The sequence below is a fragment of the Apus apus genome, chromosome 1 (assembly GCF_020740795.1).
Source record: "Apus apus isolate bApuApu2 chromosome 1, bApuApu2.pri.cur, whole genome shotgun sequence".
NCBI lineage: Eukaryota > Metazoa > Chordata > Aves > Apodiformes > Apodidae > Apus > Apus apus.
Genome location: NC_067282.1, coordinates 184,157,539 through 184,178,172, shown reverse-complemented (window position 1 = coordinate 184,178,172; position 20,634 = coordinate 184,157,539). Strand labels below are relative to the sequence as shown.

The following is a 20,634-nucleotide window of genomic DNA, read 5'->3' as shown; positions in this document are numbered from 1 at the left end:
ACTGGTGAGGGAGGTGATTCTACCCCTCTACTCTGGTGAGACTGAAACAGAGCATTAACCAAGCTCTGACTTCAAATAGTTAACTGCTTGTAGGGTGTAAATCTCTCATCTGGGCCTACTGCTAGTGAGTTGTAAAAGCCTCTTTTGTGAGCTTATCTGTAGTTTTAGGGAAGAAGTACAAGGGTCCTTGAAGAAGAAAGAAGCCATTCAAGTGTGACTAGGGATTTCTGCTGTAACCAATTCTGCTTCGGAGTCAGCAAAGATAAATGGGAGAAGAGAGAACTCGGCCAAAGGTTCCTGTGAGGAAGACTCAAGGATGAAGTAAACGACCCCCAGGAGACCCTAATGGACTTAACACACATGCGAAATTGGGTGGACACTTATGTAAATGATTTCTCAGGAAATGAATGAATATGTAAGCTGTTTCTTAGAAGTATTACACATAATTAAGTACCGGCTGTATATATCTCTCTCACCTTACACTGTAAGGTGCGCACATGTTTGGAGGAGTCATCCCCTGTGTGTCTGGCGCCGTGAATGAAGGATACTGACTTAACAGTGCTTAGACTGTTGGGTGAACTTTCTTTGTTTCAAGACTGCACCTGGAATACTGCCTACAGCTCTGGATCCCTCCTCACAGGAAAGACATGAACCTCTTGGAAAGGGTCCAGAGAAGAGCTATGAAGATGATCAAAGGGCTGGAACACCTCTGCTATGAAGACAGGCTGAGAGGGTTAGGATTGTTCAGCCTGGAGAAGGAAAGGCTCCAGGGAGACCTTATAGAGGCCTTCCAGAACCTGAGGAAGCCTACAGGAAAGCTGGGGAGGGACTTTTCACCAGAAAAAGTACTGATAGGACAAGGGGTAATGGTTTTAAACAGAAAGAGGGGAGATTTAGGTTAGGCATCAAGAAGAAATTCCTCACCATGAGGGTTGTAAGGCACTGGGATAGGTTGCTTAGAGATGCTGTGGATGCCACCTTCCTGGAAGCGTTCAAGGCCAGGTTGGATGAGGCTTTGTGCAGCCTGGTCTAGTGTGAGGTGTCCCTGCTCGTAACGGGGAGGTTGGATCCTGATGATCTTTAAGGTCCCTTCCAACCTTAACCGTTCTGTGATTCTTTGCAATGTGCAGGTGTGGAACATACCATTTCCAATAAGCAGTTGACAACTCTGAGTTATCTGTACCTACTTACCCTAAAATAATAAATGCAATGTTAAAAAAACAAACAAACATCACCTAGTAAAGCCATTCCTTTATTTGCATAAAATAATTTATTGATATAAAGGGTGCTTACAGATGCTGCTGGAAAGGTCAAAATTTGAACATTCTGAAATGCAACTAAATACACACCCTACCAAGGCTACAAGCATTTATAGCTCCTCTCACATCAAAGCTTTAATGGAAGTTCATACTTTTTAAAGCTGGCACATGTTTAATTTGAAATCAGTTATTAGATCTTTCATTTCTCTTAAAGTTTCTGAAAACAAATAAAATGTACAGATAAAAGTAAAGAGGATTTGTTTTCTTAGTTTTCTCTGCAATGTACAGTATTACAGCCTAGGTTTACTGCTTGAGATAATAACCTAATGCATGTTATTCTTTCATGTTTGTGAAAAGGCTTTGACTTTTCTCTCAAAGCCTCATTTTAATTGGTAGTTTGGTAAGGAATCCTTTTAAAAAGATTAAAAAAATATATATTATGTAGCATGTATCTTTATTTTGTGATGTATTATTTATCTTCTGGCTATAAATCATCTGGTAAAGACTTCAAACAGCTCAGAGTGAAGGTAAGAATGGTGGGAGGGAATGAGAGGTAAAAGCCCTTGTGGCATACGAAGCTTGCTGCATTTCTGACCTTAAAAAATGAAACTAGCTGAAGGAGCTGAGAAGATTCACATAAGCGACATAAAGTATTTGGTAACAAGAATAAGGGAAAAATTAAGTCATAACTCAATCTTTTGGTCTGTTAGTGGCAGTGTGGGACACATTCAGGGGTGTCTATTGGGGAATATCTGTCTCAGCAGGATGGTTCGGACTCCAATGTTTGATACTGAGGCTGTTTCATTAGCCTGCAGACAAAGACACTTCTAAAGGGAAAATTTATTAGAAATGGCTAATAAGAGACATTAGATCGGCTGTGTCATTTTGAACATCCACTTCTCTTTGGAGTGCAAATAGCTGAGTTGGAGCCATGCTATGCAGCCTGATAGCTTGAGATGTGTCAAGCTTTCCCTGTAGTTTTGCACTTCACTGACTGCTGGAGTTGTTAATCTTCTGTGCTACAATGACCAGCGGTTAGAGAAGTTGTACCAAATTGGAAAACTTAGATTCAATTCACTCAGGAAAACACAACAGCCGTATCTCCCACCTATCCAGGATATACTATGAAAATCATAATAGAGAACAGGCTGGGTGGGGGTAACCTCTATGTGACCTATTAAAACTGTATGGAAAAGAAAAATGAGTTTGAGAAAACCAGCAGTTCTGGAGAGAGTCTGATTATAATATGTGTGAAAGTAGGGGAAGCAATTTGAACAAAAGTTGTGACATATCCAGTATTATTTTTTCTCTAATGAAAATTATGTTGAACATGCTGTGTTCATGGCATTGCCTCTGCCAGCACCAAACTGATGGGACACTCCTGGGCATCTGGGAGATATTTCAATTCTAAGCAGTAAAGCCTAGCTTAGAGGTAGTCACTGTAGCTACCTTCAGTGGGACAATTTAGTGCATGCACCTGCTTTGGTGCTTAGAAATTGTTGAGGTTACTTAGGAGCCAATTCAGTTTCAAGTACTTCAAAACTGAAGAAGCCATCAGAGTATCTGTGCTTTTCTAAAATATTTTTTTTTGGTGCCCCAATATTTCCTATGTCATGTTTTAAGTGTCAAGATAGAAAGAGATACATAGTCCTAGAATCAATGGTAGAAGATAGAGAATCCCTTAACATCCATACAGACATTTATTTTAGCTGCTGAGGCATTCTTAAAACCCGTTTATTTACTGATTCAAAGGGCATTATTCAAGTGGTAATAGAATCTCACATTTTGGTGCCTTGATATTTTTTGAATGTGACTAAAATAAAATAAAATTTGGTCTATCACAGGATCTTTTTCTGAGAAGCAAACACAATGGAGATTATTGCAAAAAGGAGGACACAGAAAATACTTAACTCTGGGATCTGTTGCTTAATGTTTTTGGTTTTAAAGAGAAATGTTAAGCAAAGTTTAATATAATAAGTGTAGAGTCCTGCACCTGGGGAGGAATAATACCATTCACCAATACAGATGAGGGGTTGATGTGCTAGAAGGCAGCTCCATGGAGAAGGACCTTGGAGTCCAGGTGGACAGCAAGTTATCCATGGGACAGCAATGTGCCCTTGTGGCCAAGAAGGCAAATGGTATCCTGGGGTTCATTAAGAACAGTGTGTTCAGTAGGGCGAGAGAGATTATCCTTCCCCTTTACTCTTTCCTAGTGATACCACATCTGGAGTAGTGTATCCAGTTCTGGGATCCCCAGTTCAAGAGGGACAGGGATATGCTTGAGAGAGTCCAACAGCGAGCTACGAGAATGAAGGACTGGAACGCCTGCCTTACCAGGAAAGGCTGAGAACTGGGACTGTTTAGTCTTGAGAAAACTTGAGAGACTGGATGCATTTTTATGTGATCCGCCCTAGGTAGTTCTGTTCTGGCAGGGGGGTTGGACTCGATGATCTCCAAATGTCCCTTCCAACCCCTAACATTCTGTGATTCTGTGATATTAAAAAGCCTGCAGAATCTTTCTGATGAGGAGAGGGCCAAGATCATTAGTGAGGCAGAGAGATCAGGTGTCCAGATGGTGGTCCACATAATCTGCATGAGATGCAGTCTGTTTTGAGGGATCCTCTGTTGACTGTAGAGGTGGAAAACGGTACATAAGAATTCCTCCATCAGTTGAAGTGTGGGGTTGGGGTAGGGGTTTGAGACAGGAAGGGCCTCAACCTTTCCCATAAGATAAAGATAATTATTTTTCTTGTGCTGCCATGATTTTAGTTTTCTGTCTTACATCTTCTGACTGTCAAGAACAAGGAGAATAGATATAGCAGTCTTTGTTACATCTGAGTAAGGCTTTATTGGACAAAATGTTTGTAGTTCAGAAGGGATTTTAGTGTGAGGACTGCTGAAATTCATTTCTGTTTAATCATCAATCCTTGTGAGAAAGGGACCTTTTTTCTACTTTAATTTACAGTAAGCTACCACTGTGAGACACATGAAAAAATATTCAGACCTTATATCTTAAGCTGAACTACTTCTGCTGCTCCTTGATTTTTAGAGCAGTTAATTCTGTAAAAGTTACAAGTAGTTACAGTCGCTGAATAATAAAAGTACCCAGAATGCAGAGCCATAAGACAGCACTGTCCTCTTGTCTGGGATAAAACAAGGGAAGAGTCAGATAAAAGTCAGACAAAGTGCATGTCATCCTGTTTACTAGATTGTGCATCATTATGCTGCAAGAAGGTGTATTCTGAAGATGGGAAGGGTTAGATGCAGGGATTGTTCCTGTCCTATAAAGACTCTGAGTCTGCAAACAATTATTTAAAAGGATGTAGGGCCTGTTGCCATAGAAAAGGGTTGATGGTTTTAAAATAAAAGAGGTTAGATCCAGGCTATACATAAGGTTCAAAAATAGATTAACTGTCAGAAATAAATCCCACTGCATATGAACTGGAATCTGCTACATGAAACTAGCTGTGATTTGGATTTTTTAAATAGGCTGTTGTTCTGGTCATTTCAAGTAAGTACACAGAAAATACATTAGATGTAATTATATAGCTCATGCAAAATACCTGCACTAAGTGCATTGAAATCTATGGGCTCTTATTATTTCATTGAATGCATAATCAGATTTAGCTGATTGACCCATAAACCTACTTGAATATAAATCTTCAGGCAGAAATTGTTTCTCCTTAGTATTTGCAAGATCTTGGCACTATGGCACTTCTTATCACCAAAAAAAAAAAAAAAAGATCATTGAGATCTAGCATAATGCACTTACTACATTCATAGGCTCTTTATCCTTTTTTTATTTTTTTTAATTATTATACTGAACGGTGAGAGACCAAGAAAAGCCTTACAGGTTGGGTACTTGATAAAGATTTTAAATATATATATTTCCATGCCAGACATTGTTACAGATTCTGCAGGTGAGACTCATCTAGCCACGTAACTGGCATGAGTTAGACTTTAAAAAATGGTAAGGCTTCAAAAAAACATGTTTATGTTTATTGGAATTTTCATATACAATACTTTTTCTTAAAGGTATTGCTTGCATTGATTTCAGTTTTGCAAACTCCATTAGGAAATATATGCCTCTTTAGGAGCCAAATCAACTTTTGGACACCACTTAATGCAATGCTTAAACCTAAAAGCCACTACTATACCAGTTTATTTGGAGATCTGCCAGTTTGGTTCAGAAAGAAATGGATGTCTGGTGTTTTTTTCATGTGAACATGCGTTTTGCACAGAGGTCCTTCCACAGATGTCTGAAAACAACTGCTTATTAATGTAACCATGTGAGGTTTTCATTAGAACTGTTCATGCTTTGATTTCCAGCACATCACTGTCATTTCTGAGATTGAAAAGAATGGAATTATTTCACTGGTGTAAGAAAAGACTGTATTGTGTGTATTTCCTGATGTATTGTCTTGAAATGAAAGGTCTTTCTCCTGTAGCTTTCCTGAGCACAACAGGAAAATCAGATTGTCTTTTCAGTCTGGTGCTGTACTTGGAAGCAGGTTCAGTTTCTTACAAATTTTGAAGCATTATCAATCTTTTCTTAAAGAGTAGATCGAGCTATCCCTCATTTTATGGTAATATTTGGCAGTTCTATGTACCACTGGTTCAGAGCAAGAGTCCATGCTTCCAAAATACATTAATCACATTTCTCACTTAACATTTCTTTAAGTGAGAGTACAGTTTATTTGTGATCTCTAAGGAGAAATTACCTAATGGAAAAACTTTGTAAGCTGAAAGACATTAAAAAATGTTCAACTATAATAGTGACTGCACACCAGTTTATTATAGCTCCCTTTTTCTGCCAAGGGCCAAGTTACCCAAGGGAACTTAATAAAAACAGATTATTTTAAGCTGACATTGCAGGCAGACTTATTACCTTATCTCCAGGTTAATGTGAGAGTATTGGCCACCGCTTAAAATCATGACTGACAACCATGTCAGTGAATCCTCTACCAAGGCAATGAGCAGGTTTTACCTCAGTATCTTTTTCAGTATAACAACTAATGAGAGATTTCCTGCTCAGTTTAGGAAACCACACAAAACTGTAAATTAAAATTGCTGTCTCATAAAATGTCTAATGGCATATAATTTCCTAAGATTAAATGAATGTTGAGTAGAACTTCAATTACTACTTCCAATATGCTATCTGGATACTTTTCCTAATAGAAGCTTCTCTCTGTTGTTCGTGTGATCACTGTAATTTTCTTTGACGGGACTGTGGAAGACTGGAGTTGCTTTCTTTTTGTATGTGATAACAAATGATAGACAGTCTCTCAGAAATGTCAGTATTTTTCTTCATATTGTCTATAGGGGACTGAGGTCATTTTGAGGACCTGAGGATCTGATTTCATAGTTCCCTGATTTTCTGATTTCTTAGTTAGGACTGTGACATAATCATTTGCTTATTGTGTGCCAACAAAGCATTGCAACTAGAATTCAAAACTAAGGTGGAAATGTTAAAAAATATCCAACAAAAAAAACCACTCCAACAACCTCAAGAATATTCAAGCTTCAGTACAGAGAAACTAGTTTTCTTTCCAAGTTTGAAACTCAAAGAGTATATAATAGGAATAGATTTAGTTAGGTTCTGCAGTATGCATGCTGCTGGGCGAACCATGCTGCACACACTACTGAATCACCACATGGAGTATTGTTGTAGAGGTTTCTATGTACTGAAGCAGATGATACAAGGCTAATCCTATTGCCATTCCATTTTTGCTGTCCAGACATATTTGCTTGTTTTCTGAAAATGTGGTTGCTACAGCATCTTGATTACTTTTATGAGAATGAATTTTAAGAAATATGTTTCTATCACCTTCTCTTAAGATTAAAAAGACCCATGAAACAGCCATACTTGATTATAATTGAAGTCAACCAAAGTCAAGGGTACTTCTGACATACGTACAGAAAGAGAAGTGTGTTACTGTTTCCATTTCTACCTAGTATTTTAAAGTTAAATAATTTATTTTCCTTCTTATATTAAATCAGTGTATTAATATATAAAAATTATTTATATGTTGTTGTTTCTTTCCTTCCCCAGATGTACATCCAGACAACAACACTTACTGTCTCCATGAGTTTAAGTGCTTCTGTGTCTCTGGGCATGCTCTACATGCCCAAGGTTTATATTATAATTTTTCATCCAGAGCAGAATGTTCAAAAACGGAAGCGGAGCTTCAAGGCTGTAGTGACAGCTGCCACAATGCAAAGCAAACTGACCCAAAAAGGAAATGACAGACCAAATGGCGAGGTCAAAACTGAACTCTGTGAAAGTCTTGAAACGAACAGTAAGTCATCTGTAGACTTTCCCATGGTCAAGAGTGGCAGCACTTCTTAATAGATGTACGTTCAGAAGAATTCACTTTCTTTTAATAATAAATCTTATTCTTTTTGTTGCTTATTCTGCATGAATCCAGAGATGTGTCAGAATTAATGTACTACTGAATGCAGGAATGCCTACAGTTGTTTTCACAGGAGGATAGTTAAAAAAAAAAAAAAGTAGCAAGCACAAACAGAAAGCAACATCATTTTATAATGACCCGTTTTAGTTAGTACTAATTTGATATGTTATGCATTGCTGTGCCAGTCATGGTATGTCCTGACAGTTCATGAGATATATTTATAGTCATCATTGTATATTAAAAACACAAAGGCTGTTGGGAACAAACAAACAAACAAACAAACAAACAAAAAAACCCACAAAAACCAAAACAACAAAAAAACCCCACTTAATACTGTTTTTATTTTGCAGTTAGATATGGAAGTGAAAATAATGCTTTCCACCTTGACTCAATATTTGTTGCCTTGTTCATTTATCACAATTAATGAGTACAAAGGCTTCCAAGAATAGCCCTTCCCCTCCAGGTTTTTGTTTTGGTCTTACTCATCTTGATACAAAATTGTGGTAATTCATATACAACTTAAACATTACATGTTCTGATATGTCATAGGTCAGTGATGAGAAGTTCTTTCCTATGTCAGAAAAATTCTTGCATCTTGTTACATCTCTAAATTGCTCTGGTATTAGAGACAACAGAGGTCATAGCTTCCATTCCACCACATGACATACAATCTCATGGATTTGACATAATAATAATAAAAACAACAGCAACAACTGTTATTGTTATTGTTGTTGTTATTATTATTGTTATTATTATTATTATTATTATTATTATTATTATTATTATTATTATTGCCAGTAACTATATCCCCAGTGCTTAGCAGTAATGGAGAATCTGTTTCTATTGAAGAGTTAGAGGTCACATGGTATGGACATGGTATTTACTGTTACAGTAAAGATTTTTTTCAGTCATTTTACTGCAAATTAGGGTGTTTTTTTTAAATTTTATTACTTTTTGATCATGTTGATGGGAGATTAAATAGTACTATCTTGCTTGAGCACATTCAGACAAGTCTGTAGTGAGGTTGCTGAAAAACATTTTATTTATTTCAGAAAATTGCAACCCCCCTACTGAATTCAATCAGAATTTGCCATACTGAAAACTATATAAAAACAGTCCATAGGTTTACCATAATATAGTTGCTGATGCATGGAGGATACTGAGTGCAAACCAAATAACTTGAAAAACTCATGACCCTTCAAAATGTGTAAATCTCCATGACTGAACATTGGGTTTATAGTTTCAAATTATGATATATAACAAAGGACAAAAGGAGAAAGGCAATGGAATTCCTTGAGGATCAAATAATAGCATAGAAATATTAAGAACACAATAATTTGTCAAATCTTCAGAAGTCACCAAAAGAAAATTCAGAAGGCAACAGATGGTGGATTTTGCTGCATTTACAAAATTATAAACTTCCAAGGAAAGGTCAAAGGTGAGATTCCACAGTAGGGTGAGAAGGAGTGTTAATAAGAAAGTCTTGGGGTATCTGATGTTTATCTACTGTACCTAATTAAGAAATGCTGTGTCTGGTATTCCTTGGACTATGATTATGCATAATTCATGGAAACAGCTGCTACTGGAAACACGTCTGCTTCTCCAGTAGTGTGATGTATGCAGGGTAATTCTTAGTTGCTGTGCTCTAAACATGATTTTGACAGTAGCACATCTATAAAATTCTGAGCTCCCTAGGAGTATATCCTGACTAGGCTTTGATCCAGACATCATAATGCTTCATAGGCAAAAATTCAGAGTCAAGTCATCTGCACTCCAGAGAGCTGTCCCTGTATAATTGTGCTCTTGGCCTCAGGGTGGGTTTATCTCTTCCCAAAAATTGTTCTGTAACATTTGGATTTGATCAGCCTCCCTCTTTCCTGCCAAAATAGTTATTGTCAAAACTTTCAGAGGTTCCTGTAAATTATCAGAGCACAGTGCCATCATACTCCTTTTCACTAGGTCAATAGTAACAGTCTCTCAACATTGCTAAATTTCTTCTTGCACTGACTCCATGTGAGGTAGGTCTGTCTTTTCAGTGGTAGTATATGAAGCTGAGCACAAATAAGTAGGCTATTCCTGGTATACCAGAAGTGGGTAGTAAGATTTTCCCACCATTTCCCAAGCACAAATATTGGTAGTGATAGCAATGCTTGTAACTGGTAAGAAATAAGATGGTCAGGAAATTCCTTTTGCTTCCAGTGCAGAGCCATCTCTGCTCTGTCTGGTTTATCCTGTTCCACGCAACAGACTTTATTCAGTGTTGATCCTCGTGTTAATACAGTCATGTTGTTTTATGGGTTTTTATTGTTGTTTTTTTTTTTTGTGGAAATACTTCATATTCAGTGGAAAACAAATTGTATGTGGGAAACAGGGTGAAACAAAGTAATCCAGATGGAATTACAGAGGGCATAACTATGACAAGTACTTCAAATGCATATAGGTCAGATTAGAATAATGTTAAATTGTTTTATATCCCATTCTATTTAAGTCTTTTTCTTCTTGTTTCATTCCAACGCCAATGCAGTAACTGGAGCTAGAAAAGAGTGTTCATTCCCAGAAACATTTCAAGCCAAGTCTGTTACTTTTTCTGGCCATCTATGCTTGCCAAATGTGGTTCATGTTATTACTGTGGAATGGTAACAGTCTTGAAGAGTAGGACACCAGCTGCTGAAGCTTTCAGATCCCCAAACAGAAACTGTAGGCTTATTACAGTGAACTATAAAGACACTTGCAATATTTATCAAGAAAAAAAACAACAACATTGGAGATGAGATTAGATTTAATACATTTCGAACTGTTATCTACACTAACTTCCTGTGCTATAATTTTTTAAAGTAACAACACACAGAACTCAAAAGGATATTTTTTTTGTTTGTTTCTTGATCAGTCCTAGATTAATTCTGTCAAAACTATTTAAGTATCAAATATAAAGCAAATTAACAGGTTCCTCTAAATCATCTGAGGTGTAGGACCTATTTATTTTTGTATTTTGAGCTTCCTGCAAATGTCCTCACATAATTCAGATTACTGAGTTGCGATTAATCTGATTATGTTACATCGCTGTGGGCTAAGAACATACACATGGAAAGTCAACTGATACAGGGTAATGTGGTAAGGTAGTTCAACCTGATCACATATTTGAGCCTGTTTTCAGGGCGAGGGGAAAAAAACCCCTCTGTTCCATTCTGCCCTTATGTTCCCAGTGTGCAGAATTTGCAGATGTGCATTTATTTGTTATTTCTTAGCTAGGAACAAAATCCTTTCATGCTCTAAGGAACTCAGTGCCATTTCAGCAGTGCTGTATTATTTTCAGAAGGAACTTGACAGGCCAAAGGAAAAATAGAAACCTCTCAGAAATCCAGATGTGGGAGCTTGGGAGAGTTCAGATGGGAGCAGTACTTCCCATCTGAAAGATGTAAATGAGACTATATTTGCTTCAAGTGTCCCAAGATGTGCAAATAAAGCTATTTTACATCAGTGCTGGAATACTGTGATTGATTCTGTGAAAGACTTGCTTAGAATGCCACAAGCAATTTTTTCATGAATTAGCTCTTCTAGTCACAAGGTATTGGAGCTACCTGTACAAGTGGTAATAGGAAGTATTAAGTTTTCCAGATTCCTTTTGGTTATTCATTCTAATATATACATTCTTAGGGGAAAAAAGAAATTATAGTGATTTGTGAATGATAATGGTCTGTATCTATTGTGTCTTACAAAAAGGTAAATGCAATATTAGAATAAAATTTCTCAGAAACCCCCCCCCCCCAAAAAAAAAACCAAACAACACGTTGAAGAAAAAACAAACAGTAAATTCAATTATTTTTACTATCTAGTATTAATTTGCAGCAATTTTAGTGATCTTTGATTTGTTTTAATCTTTGGTGCAAGAGAGAGAAACTGTCATTTCTTGGTTTCTGTAGTCTGTTCTTCCCAAATATTTGGATTGTTGCACTGGGTTAGGAGTTAATGTAAGGAATACTTTTCCTATCTATCTATCTATCTATCTATCTATCTATCTATCTATCTATCTATCTATCTATCTATCTATGGAGGGAGGAAGGCAGGGAGGGAGGGAGGGAGGGAGGGAGGGAGGGAGGGAGGGAGGGAGGGAGGGAAAGGAAGGAGGAAAGAAGAGAAAGTAGAATGGAATTAGATCTTTGAATCTATAGACCAGATAACTTTTGTGCCAACAAATTATTTTAATCCTGCCAGCTGCAGTCTTTACTATCATAAGCAGAACATGTGTGTAGCAGACAGAATATAAAACATATTTGAGAAGAAAAATTCCTCTTTCTGCAGTATGACATAGAACTTATTGTAGAGGGAAAAACGAGTCTCAGTCCCCCAGCAGTCTGATTTGCCATGAACCCAAATATTTTTAATGTAGTGAGCTGCCTGTGAGACGTGATGTCACCACTTCCCTATTCCCTTAAATCATAGAATCATAGAATGCCAGGTTGGAAGCGACCTCAAGGATCATCTGATCCAGCCTTTCTAGGTACTACTATAGTTTATATGAGATGGCTCAGCACCTTATCAAGCTGAGACTGAAAACTGTCCAATGTGAGGGAATCTACCACTTTCCTTGGGAGACTGTTCCAATGTTTGACTGTTCTCATGGTGAAAAATTTACCTCGTGTCTAACTGGAGTCTTGCCAGGAGCAACTTTTGCCTATTACCCATTGTCTTTTCCACGTGACTCCTTGTAAATAGGGAGTCTCTTCTTGGTAGCTACCCTTGAAGTACTGGAACATGGTAATAAGGTCTCCCCAAAGCCTTCTTTTCTCAAGACTGAACATGAACACAACAGTGGAGTCTTGAACAATATTTTGTCATCAAAGGAATAAGATATAATGGCTAAAAGCTGACACAAACTTCCATGTATGATTCACAGTTGTTCACTTTTACAATAGTGAAAGTATTTTTCTTAACATATTACTTCATTTTAAACAAGGAGTATCAGCCTTTTTCAAAGGAAGAAATGATCAGCTACCCATAAACATGAGACCATAATAGCATGGCTGCTCTAAAATACTTCCTATAGGCTCTTATGAGTGTTTCTGCTAGCTCACTTACAGGCAAATGCTTTGTGTCTGAAGGCTCTCCAGAGAACATGTGCTGTAGGCACTAGCTACTCAATTTTGCTAACATGTCAGGCTTCACTTCTTTCAAGAAGCATAAGCCTCCTTCTAGATGGACCACCCACCACTAGCTGCAAAGTTGTCTTCAACCCATAGAAAAGAGAAAAAAATTCAAGATCTAAATTTAAAAAAAAAATAATAATAGTAATAATAAAATCTATGCAGAAATCAACAAAATAATACCAGATGAGTTGTATGCTGAAATTCTGTTAGGGATATGCTAAAACCAGTTATCATTGTTCCTCTCTCTTGACCTTTTCTTGACTCCAAGACATAACCAAAATTCATTATCATAAAGATCACAGAACTTGAGATCCAGCTTACTCACTGCTTATATACATACTAGAACTTACTTTTTTTATGTGAACATTGGCCATGTTATTTGGAAAAAATATAGTTGGAAACTGTCTGAGTTCAAATGATAAATATGTTTTGTTTTCTCCTCTCTTGATTCTAAAAATCCTGAACTTTGTTTGTTTTTGTTTTTTGTTTGTTTGTTTGTTTTTGTTTTGTTTGTTTTTGTTTTGCTTTACAGCCTCCTCTACAAAAACAACTTATGTCAGTTACAGCAATCAGGCAAACTGAGCAGGGATGACATTCACTGGAAGACCTGCAGGATGGGATCTTGCAATCACAGGCATTATTTCCACCAGAATTCAGTCTTGGAAATATCAGTAGACTACATTCAAATCAATAGTCAGTCTCCTAAAGGACAAGGATTAAACAAGAGGCAAAAGGCAAAAATAGACAGGGGAAGGAAAATTCTGATTTTAAAATACAGAGGCAGTGTCAAGCTTCTGAACTGTTCACTCACAAAAGGAAGTAAATCACAAAAGGAAAACAAATGTTAGCTTGTGGAAAAAAAAAACAACCAAACCTGTTGAAATAAATCATGTCTGATGTTATATTTGTAAGTACTTTTTTGTGATTGTGATGATTTCCTTTCCTGTCCTACATTGTTCAACTAGTAAAAGAAGGTGAATTTGTTTCTTGTGACGGCTGACTGAATTAAGTCCTGGGTTATGCTAAAATAAATGCAATGGTCAACGCATGCTAATTTTTATACAAAGCAATTTATTTCTAATAATAAAGGAATGTTTTGCAAATGTTGAGACTTGTTTTGTTGCAGTTTTGAGGAAAAAGTCCTTACACTGTTGTCTATGTTTAGAATGTGCAGTAAAGGTGGGTGTACAAATAAAATAATAATCATGGCATCAGAAGAATGCAGTGTAAACTCTAAGCATGTGTGTGTGTGTGTGTGCGCACGTGTGCGTGTATGTAAGTGCATGCCTGCATGCATGTGTGTATGTGTATTCTGCAGTGTGCGAATATATTTGTTTAAAGCTTTGTGATTATATTTCCTAATGGAAGGATTTTTTCCCCCTTCTCACCCTCAAAGTAAGTGCATTTTATATGTTTGTAAAGTGAAGGAGTCCTGATGGTAATTATTTTGTATGATTGTATTATATTTTTGAACCTCCACTAATATTTTTGTTCCTTTTCATTTCTGGAACTTACAGTTTGTAAGACTTTATGACAGCTAGACTGGATTAAGGTGAAAGTCTATTCAGCCTAGTATCCTGTCTTTGACAGGGGAATGTAGCAGATGCTTATCTCAATAAAGGTGACTTTGAAATAACAGAAGAGAAATCAATGGAGAATTTGGAAAGCAGTAACCTGGTGGCTGTATGTGCTATTGCCTTATTAACACTTAAAAATCAAAGCAACAGGTGCCCATCTACAACTTTCACATCTTCTAACTCCCATGTCAAATTATTGTTTGTGCATTAGAAATAATTATGCGAAGAGAAACTCATCTAGATATCTACCATGTGATTAAAGCCCTCCAAAGAAATTTTAAAAAGACAGTTAGGGACTTTGTTTTGTTAATATACCTGCAATGTTCTTTAAGACTTTTTCACTCCACACACTATTTACCTTTCTTCAAGTCAAATGGTCTTCACAATCAGTTTGTTATTAAATGTTATTTCTCCTGAATTAGCCTGGATGGCTCCTTGTGCTTTTTTTTGGTAAAGGAGCTATATTTTTGTAACATCTTAAAGTAGCTGTGCTGGGTCCTAAATTGCATGAATGAAAGTTGAAGTATCTGAAATGAATCTCTTTTAGAATATCAACATTTAGACTCCAGCACAGTCAGCAAACTCCATGACAGTGAACCTCTAGTTTCAAAATATTTGACAAAACATATTTTTCCCCAGGCTTTTAATGACTGAAGGGGATTCTTTTACCAATTATTGCTTTGGCATAATGTGGTATTGTGTGTTTGGTATGTGTGATAGATTGTGTGAAAAGTCCTTTTTTGACCACTTTACAAGCAGATCAATCCCAAACCTATAAACCAATATATGCTTAATTTTAAGCATATGAGTAATGCACCTAGTGCAATGAGACCTAAAGGAAAAAATTATTAAAACTCTTTCAGTTCTGTTTTACTAGGTAATATTTCACAAAAATGTACGCTTTTGTGAAAATTGGTTGATTATATCAATGTTTTAACAAGACAGATTTCCACATTTGGAGTGTATTTCCTAAGAGAGAAAGGGAGAGACTCTCTTTTATCTAAAAAACAATGTTTTGGCACAATTTCTTTTCAAGAAACCTTGGAAGAGTTTCATTTTCAATCCACAACAAAAAAAGTTTCAAATATTTTTCTCTGTAATATCTCCACATAATAGCATAAGCATAACATATGCATTTGAAAAAGCAGTACATAGGAATTGTCTTTAAAGCACATTTCATATATAGATAAATATATTTTATATGCACATCAAGATTAGTATATGATATATGAATATCTTTGAGCTTCACAGTAGTACAAAAAAGATGTTCTGAACTGATTTATTTTGACCAATATACCCTTTTATTTTTGTTCAACAGTTGGGTAAAATGGAATGCAAGTTCCACTAGTGCATTTCTGTGTCATTCTCTCTGAAGCATGGAATGTATTAAGCCGATGAGTCTTGCTGGTATTAATATTATTTAACTTATCTCATCAGATAAAAGATGAGAAGTGTGAATTTTGGAATTAACTGGGAATTTTCAAAATGCAACGGAACAGCACTGGTCTACAGGTCTCCCTTCTAGCAGTTATGTGCAGTTTATGCATTTGCAAAGAGTGGTGCATATCTGTCCCCTGTAACGGTGTTCAAAAGCACATTCATCTCTTGTATCCCTCTAGAACTAAGGAAGAACAATGTATTTTATTTCTGAATGAAACTTTGAATTGGTTCTTCTCATCTTAGGATTTCTCCTTTTCAGACAGCATCAGTTCAAAAATCTTTCTAGTTACCTGATCTGTGAGTTCTGCATCCAGGACTGTTTCTTCAGGTGGCTTTAGGTGCCATTTGCACAACAGATTATGCATCAGTTCTACAAAGCTAGGTGATCTTAATTTTGTGACCCCACCTGAACCCTACTTGGGGGATTAGTGATGAAGAGACTGTAGTCTACAGCCTCTAACCAAGTCCTTTGCAGCATTATCATTGAACACAAACTGTTTATATAGAGGAAGTAAATATTTTTTCAGTTATTGATTCTAATTAGATTGAGTGAATGTCTTCTCATCTTATTGGGGCTTTCTTCTCCAGCTGAGCTATTAGAATAAAAATGAACTTCCTAAAAAAATAAAAGAATAATTACCGTAAAGAAAGAACCATAGAATTGTATAATGCACTTGAATTAAAAATTGCTATAATTTTACAACATAATTATAAAAAAGGATGAACTTGAGAAAAATTTCTTCCATTCCTCTTTACTTTTTTTAGTACAAGGTCCATTTTAATTAGGAGGTTAGCAGAATTTAGTCAACGATAAGAAGATAAATCCCTGCACAGTCTGTTATTATTGTGCCTCCAGATACTCATGCAGCTTTAGTTTAGTCTCTCTCTATTAAATAATTGTCACTTAAAGTTTCTATACAGAAAGCTCACTCTTTGTTGTGGGATTTTTTTAGGTTTTGTCGTTTTGGGTTTGTTTGGATGTTGTGGTTTTTTGTTGTTGTTTTGTTTTGTTTTAACAGCCTCTCTTTCTACCTTGTTTTGTTCTTTATCTTACAGCACTGACATTCGTGAAGCTAAAGTTAAGCCACTATCAACGTTACCATTATTAATTATACACCTAACACTTGTAAAGGTTCTGCAAATTGAAGCTTGGCATGCATTGTCTTAGTGTATATGCAAAAGAATGTAAACGGAAAAACATAATTATTTAGGTAAGTTAAAATTAAAAGCTTACAAGCAAAACTGAGTCCTGAGGTAGATGTAATCAAGCAGTGGGAACAATTTAAAAATTAAGATTTGGCCAGTGATCATAATATTCCAGTGATGTACAATACAATTAGAAACATAAAGGTAAAATTATAGAACAGAATCATACAAAAATATAAATGTTTAGTATCCATTCTCACATAAATTTTCACTCTCTTCCCTTTGAAGTATATTTTGAGGGCCTATGGTCCTAGTGTAAAAACATTAATGAATGTCTTACCTTCAATTCACAGATTTGAGATCAGGTATCGGATGATTTATCATTAAATTAAACTATGGCTTTTGAACTATTTGCTTTGAATAAATGGCTATCACTGAAAGCTATGGTACTTATTATTATTATTATTATTATTATTATTATTATTACTATTACTATTACTATTACTATTACTATTACTATTATATTTTAACTGATAATTATAGACCTTAAAATGCTCAATGCATACAAATATTTCTAGTGTACGAATCACTCACATATTTATAATAAACCTGTGCAAATTAGGTGTTATGAATTAAGCGATGTTTTGGAACTGCTAAAATAGATTTTCTATTGGCCTGAAGCTGAGTGACAGGGCACTCTTAAATCACCTAGTTTTTGCTGATATCTGAAAGTGTGCAACAAGTAGAGCTACAGGGGAACATTTTAACCTGATTTAAAACAAATGATTGTTGAGGGAGAAAAAACCAAATAGTGAAATCATTAGATAAATCAGGAGAAATTACTCTCTTTATGACTGATTGATATTAAACATCTCCTGATTGATATTAAACAATACCTAAAATGGTATTGATCTCAGAGCTTTCCATTTCTAAACAAGAATAGGTGAAGGTCTTGAACTGACTGGCAACGTTAGTTCTGCAAACTGTCATTGCCTCGCTTCACAAAGGTGAGCAGTTAATTCTGGAAAAATTAAAATGCATACAGCCTGGGCTGGTGTCTCTAGCTTGCAGACAGGTGACATGGTGAGATCTATCTCCCTATAGAGAAGCTGTCCCAATATATAAAACTAGTGCATACTTGTTTTAGTATATGTTGGCAAGATTTACTCTCTCCTATCAACCATGCATTTCCACAGATATACTCAAAGATAGACTGTAAGCTAAAGATTTGATCCAAAGCCAAGTGGCATTTACAGGAGTCTTTTAATAGACTTACTTAGAATCACCCAAAGGGACTGGATGAATCTACTTATTTCTAGTCTAGAGCATAACCTGAAACCATGCAATAAACTTAGATGGACAATACACAATGTCAAAACACACTTCAATCTAATTTTGTCCAGGAGAAACTACCATTGTTATTAATGAGGTCCCAGTGGCAACACCAAAAGATGTTTGCTAGAAGCACAGTGATGGAAGTATTATGCTAATGAAAGACTGCAGGGTATGACATTCATATTAGTGAAACAGCACTGAAATTGTGATTATCCAAGTTTTTCAAATAAGGGGTTTGCCTGAAGTATTTTCAGTCAGATTTTAGAATAACTCAGTGGCTGATATCTTGAAATTTAATAGCTAAACTTTTGTGTAGGCACAGTAACAATTTTTTCATCTAAAATTGTAAAAAAACTTTATTGTACAAATTTAGGGTGTAGTTCCAGTCATGGCAAAGCAGACTGCTGTTTTAAAATTGCTATTAATGGTCTTTTATGTGTGAATATGTTGAAGCAGCTTCACCAGAACACACAGTTTTGTTTACTGAGATCAGGAGCAAGTCCTTAATATTGTTTTATGGCTGCAGGATAGATACAATGAGATCTGAATGACTATGTATCAGGTCAATGAACTGGAAAAATAAATTGAATTTACAGACAGTACTTAAACTATTCTATAGAAAGAGTAATGGGACACTTTGTCAAAAATCCCCTTTTCAAGCAATGCGTACATAGCAATTTCCACAGCAGGGCTTTTAACTAATAGTAGTAACTCTCTTCCAATGAATAGATAATTTTTATTAGTAAGCAAGGAAAGAAAGAAAACATTCCTAGCAGATCCAGTTTGTAAATGTACTATATTTGAATACAAATTTTTCTTTTATGTGCCTACTTAAAGGCAGAATGTGAAAGCACAAGACATAGCATGGTGGATAAATAAAGAGAAAATTCTTTTGTAATGTTTTGGTTTGAAAATGCACATGAATTATCCTGCATATTTGACTATCACACCAGCCATCAAATAAAATGATAACTTATCACTGTGCTTTCAAACAGCTTATGTGCCTTCTGGTATAATTAAGAAATTACGTATGGATCTATATATTCCAGTTAAATTTTAAAGAGCAAAATTCAGTAACAGAAGAAGTAGGCATTACTTTTTCCAGTGTTGGTGGTAGGTGATCTAATGACAGCTTTAGCCCTTGTGGTACTGCAATTGTTTGCATCCAGAAAACACCATTTCATATTACATATGCATGTTTCATTTGCTGTGGATGATTACCTCCTGCAATCTAATTATGAAATTGTCTTTTTCTCAGCAAGAAGTCAGTTCTTCTTGTCTTTCTTCCCAAATTTCAGAAGTACATGTATCATCAATCCTTATGTTTCCTGGACAAATAAATGTTTGTGATTAATGGCATGCAGCAAATACAAGAAGGGATAGTTCTTACCTATGGACTGCATCCTGTACTTCTGAATATATGTAATTTGTGTTATCTCCTTTTAGTTCTCACCTGGATTAAATTTTCAGTAAAATCATGAGAACTGCAAAACACATTTGGTGGAAATAATCTGTTGCATCTATGCAATGAAAAAAAAGTTGGCTGGTGTGAAAGATATATACAGCTTGAAGAATTTTGGTTATGACAACCTAAAAGAAATTTGAAATTAATAATAATTTTTTGTCAGGAAATTAAGTACAAATTAGAGTTGTGTTGAAGTTGTTTTAGTAATAGTCTTATGAAGATTTTCAAAGTTTCATTGTAAAAGGTCACTGTAGAATCCTTTGTACATTTCATGAATGTTGATAACTGTAAATTCTTCCATCACATTGAAACACTAAACTAATGGAGAGCAATAGTTTTTCTTGTTTGGCACTATAGTTTGACAGCAGGGTGTTAGCTCCAAGGAACTTACTATTTTTAATGGTACAGCAGCAGGGAAGAGAAGAGAAAACAGCAGTGTCCCCCAGAGCTAAAATAATGTTGTAAGTGCAGTAAGATGCACAATATCCCGAATGGCAAACAAAGCTTTTGTTTGTATTACACAAATGACTTGTCTCTCAGTAGAAGTGAAGTAATATGACATGCAGAGGAGTATGGACATGAAATAAAAAGAAAAAAAAAAAAAGAAAAAAAAAAAAGAGCAGTGGCAGAATGACAATATCTAAAACAGGACTGGAAGCAGCAGAAAAAGTTGCCAAGTTCCACTGTCAAAGAACTGTGTCATCTCCAAAGAGCCTGTGCTGACCTCTGTCAAGGGCACACACCATCCCCAGAGTATGTGTTAATCTTACATACTCCACAGAACAGCAGCGAGCAAACATGACAAAATAATCTATGGGAATTAATCAGAGTTAATACTGGATGAGTTAGAAAATA

At 35.9% G+C, this 20,634-nt stretch overlaps 1 protein-coding gene across 10 annotated transcripts in view; it reads left to right on the top strand.

Moving 5' to 3' along the window:
- The window catches only part of GRM8 (glutamate metabotropic receptor 8), a 346,196-nt gene extending 330,639 nt beyond the window's left edge, over positions 1 to 15,557 (top strand). For all 10 annotated transcript variants that reach the window (XM_051609041.1, XM_051609042.1, XM_051609039.1 and 7 more), the window contains 2 exons: positions 7,312 to 7,558; positions 13,349 to 15,557. In XM_051609041.1, the coding sequence (XP_051465001.1) occupies positions 7,312 to 7,558; positions 13,349 to 13,398 (297 nt within the window). In that variant the 3' untranslated portion in view covers positions 13,399 to 15,557. The remainder of the gene's footprint in view (positions 1 to 7,311; positions 7,559 to 13,348) is intronic.
- Positions 15,558 to 20,634: the final 5,077 nt, after the last annotated feature.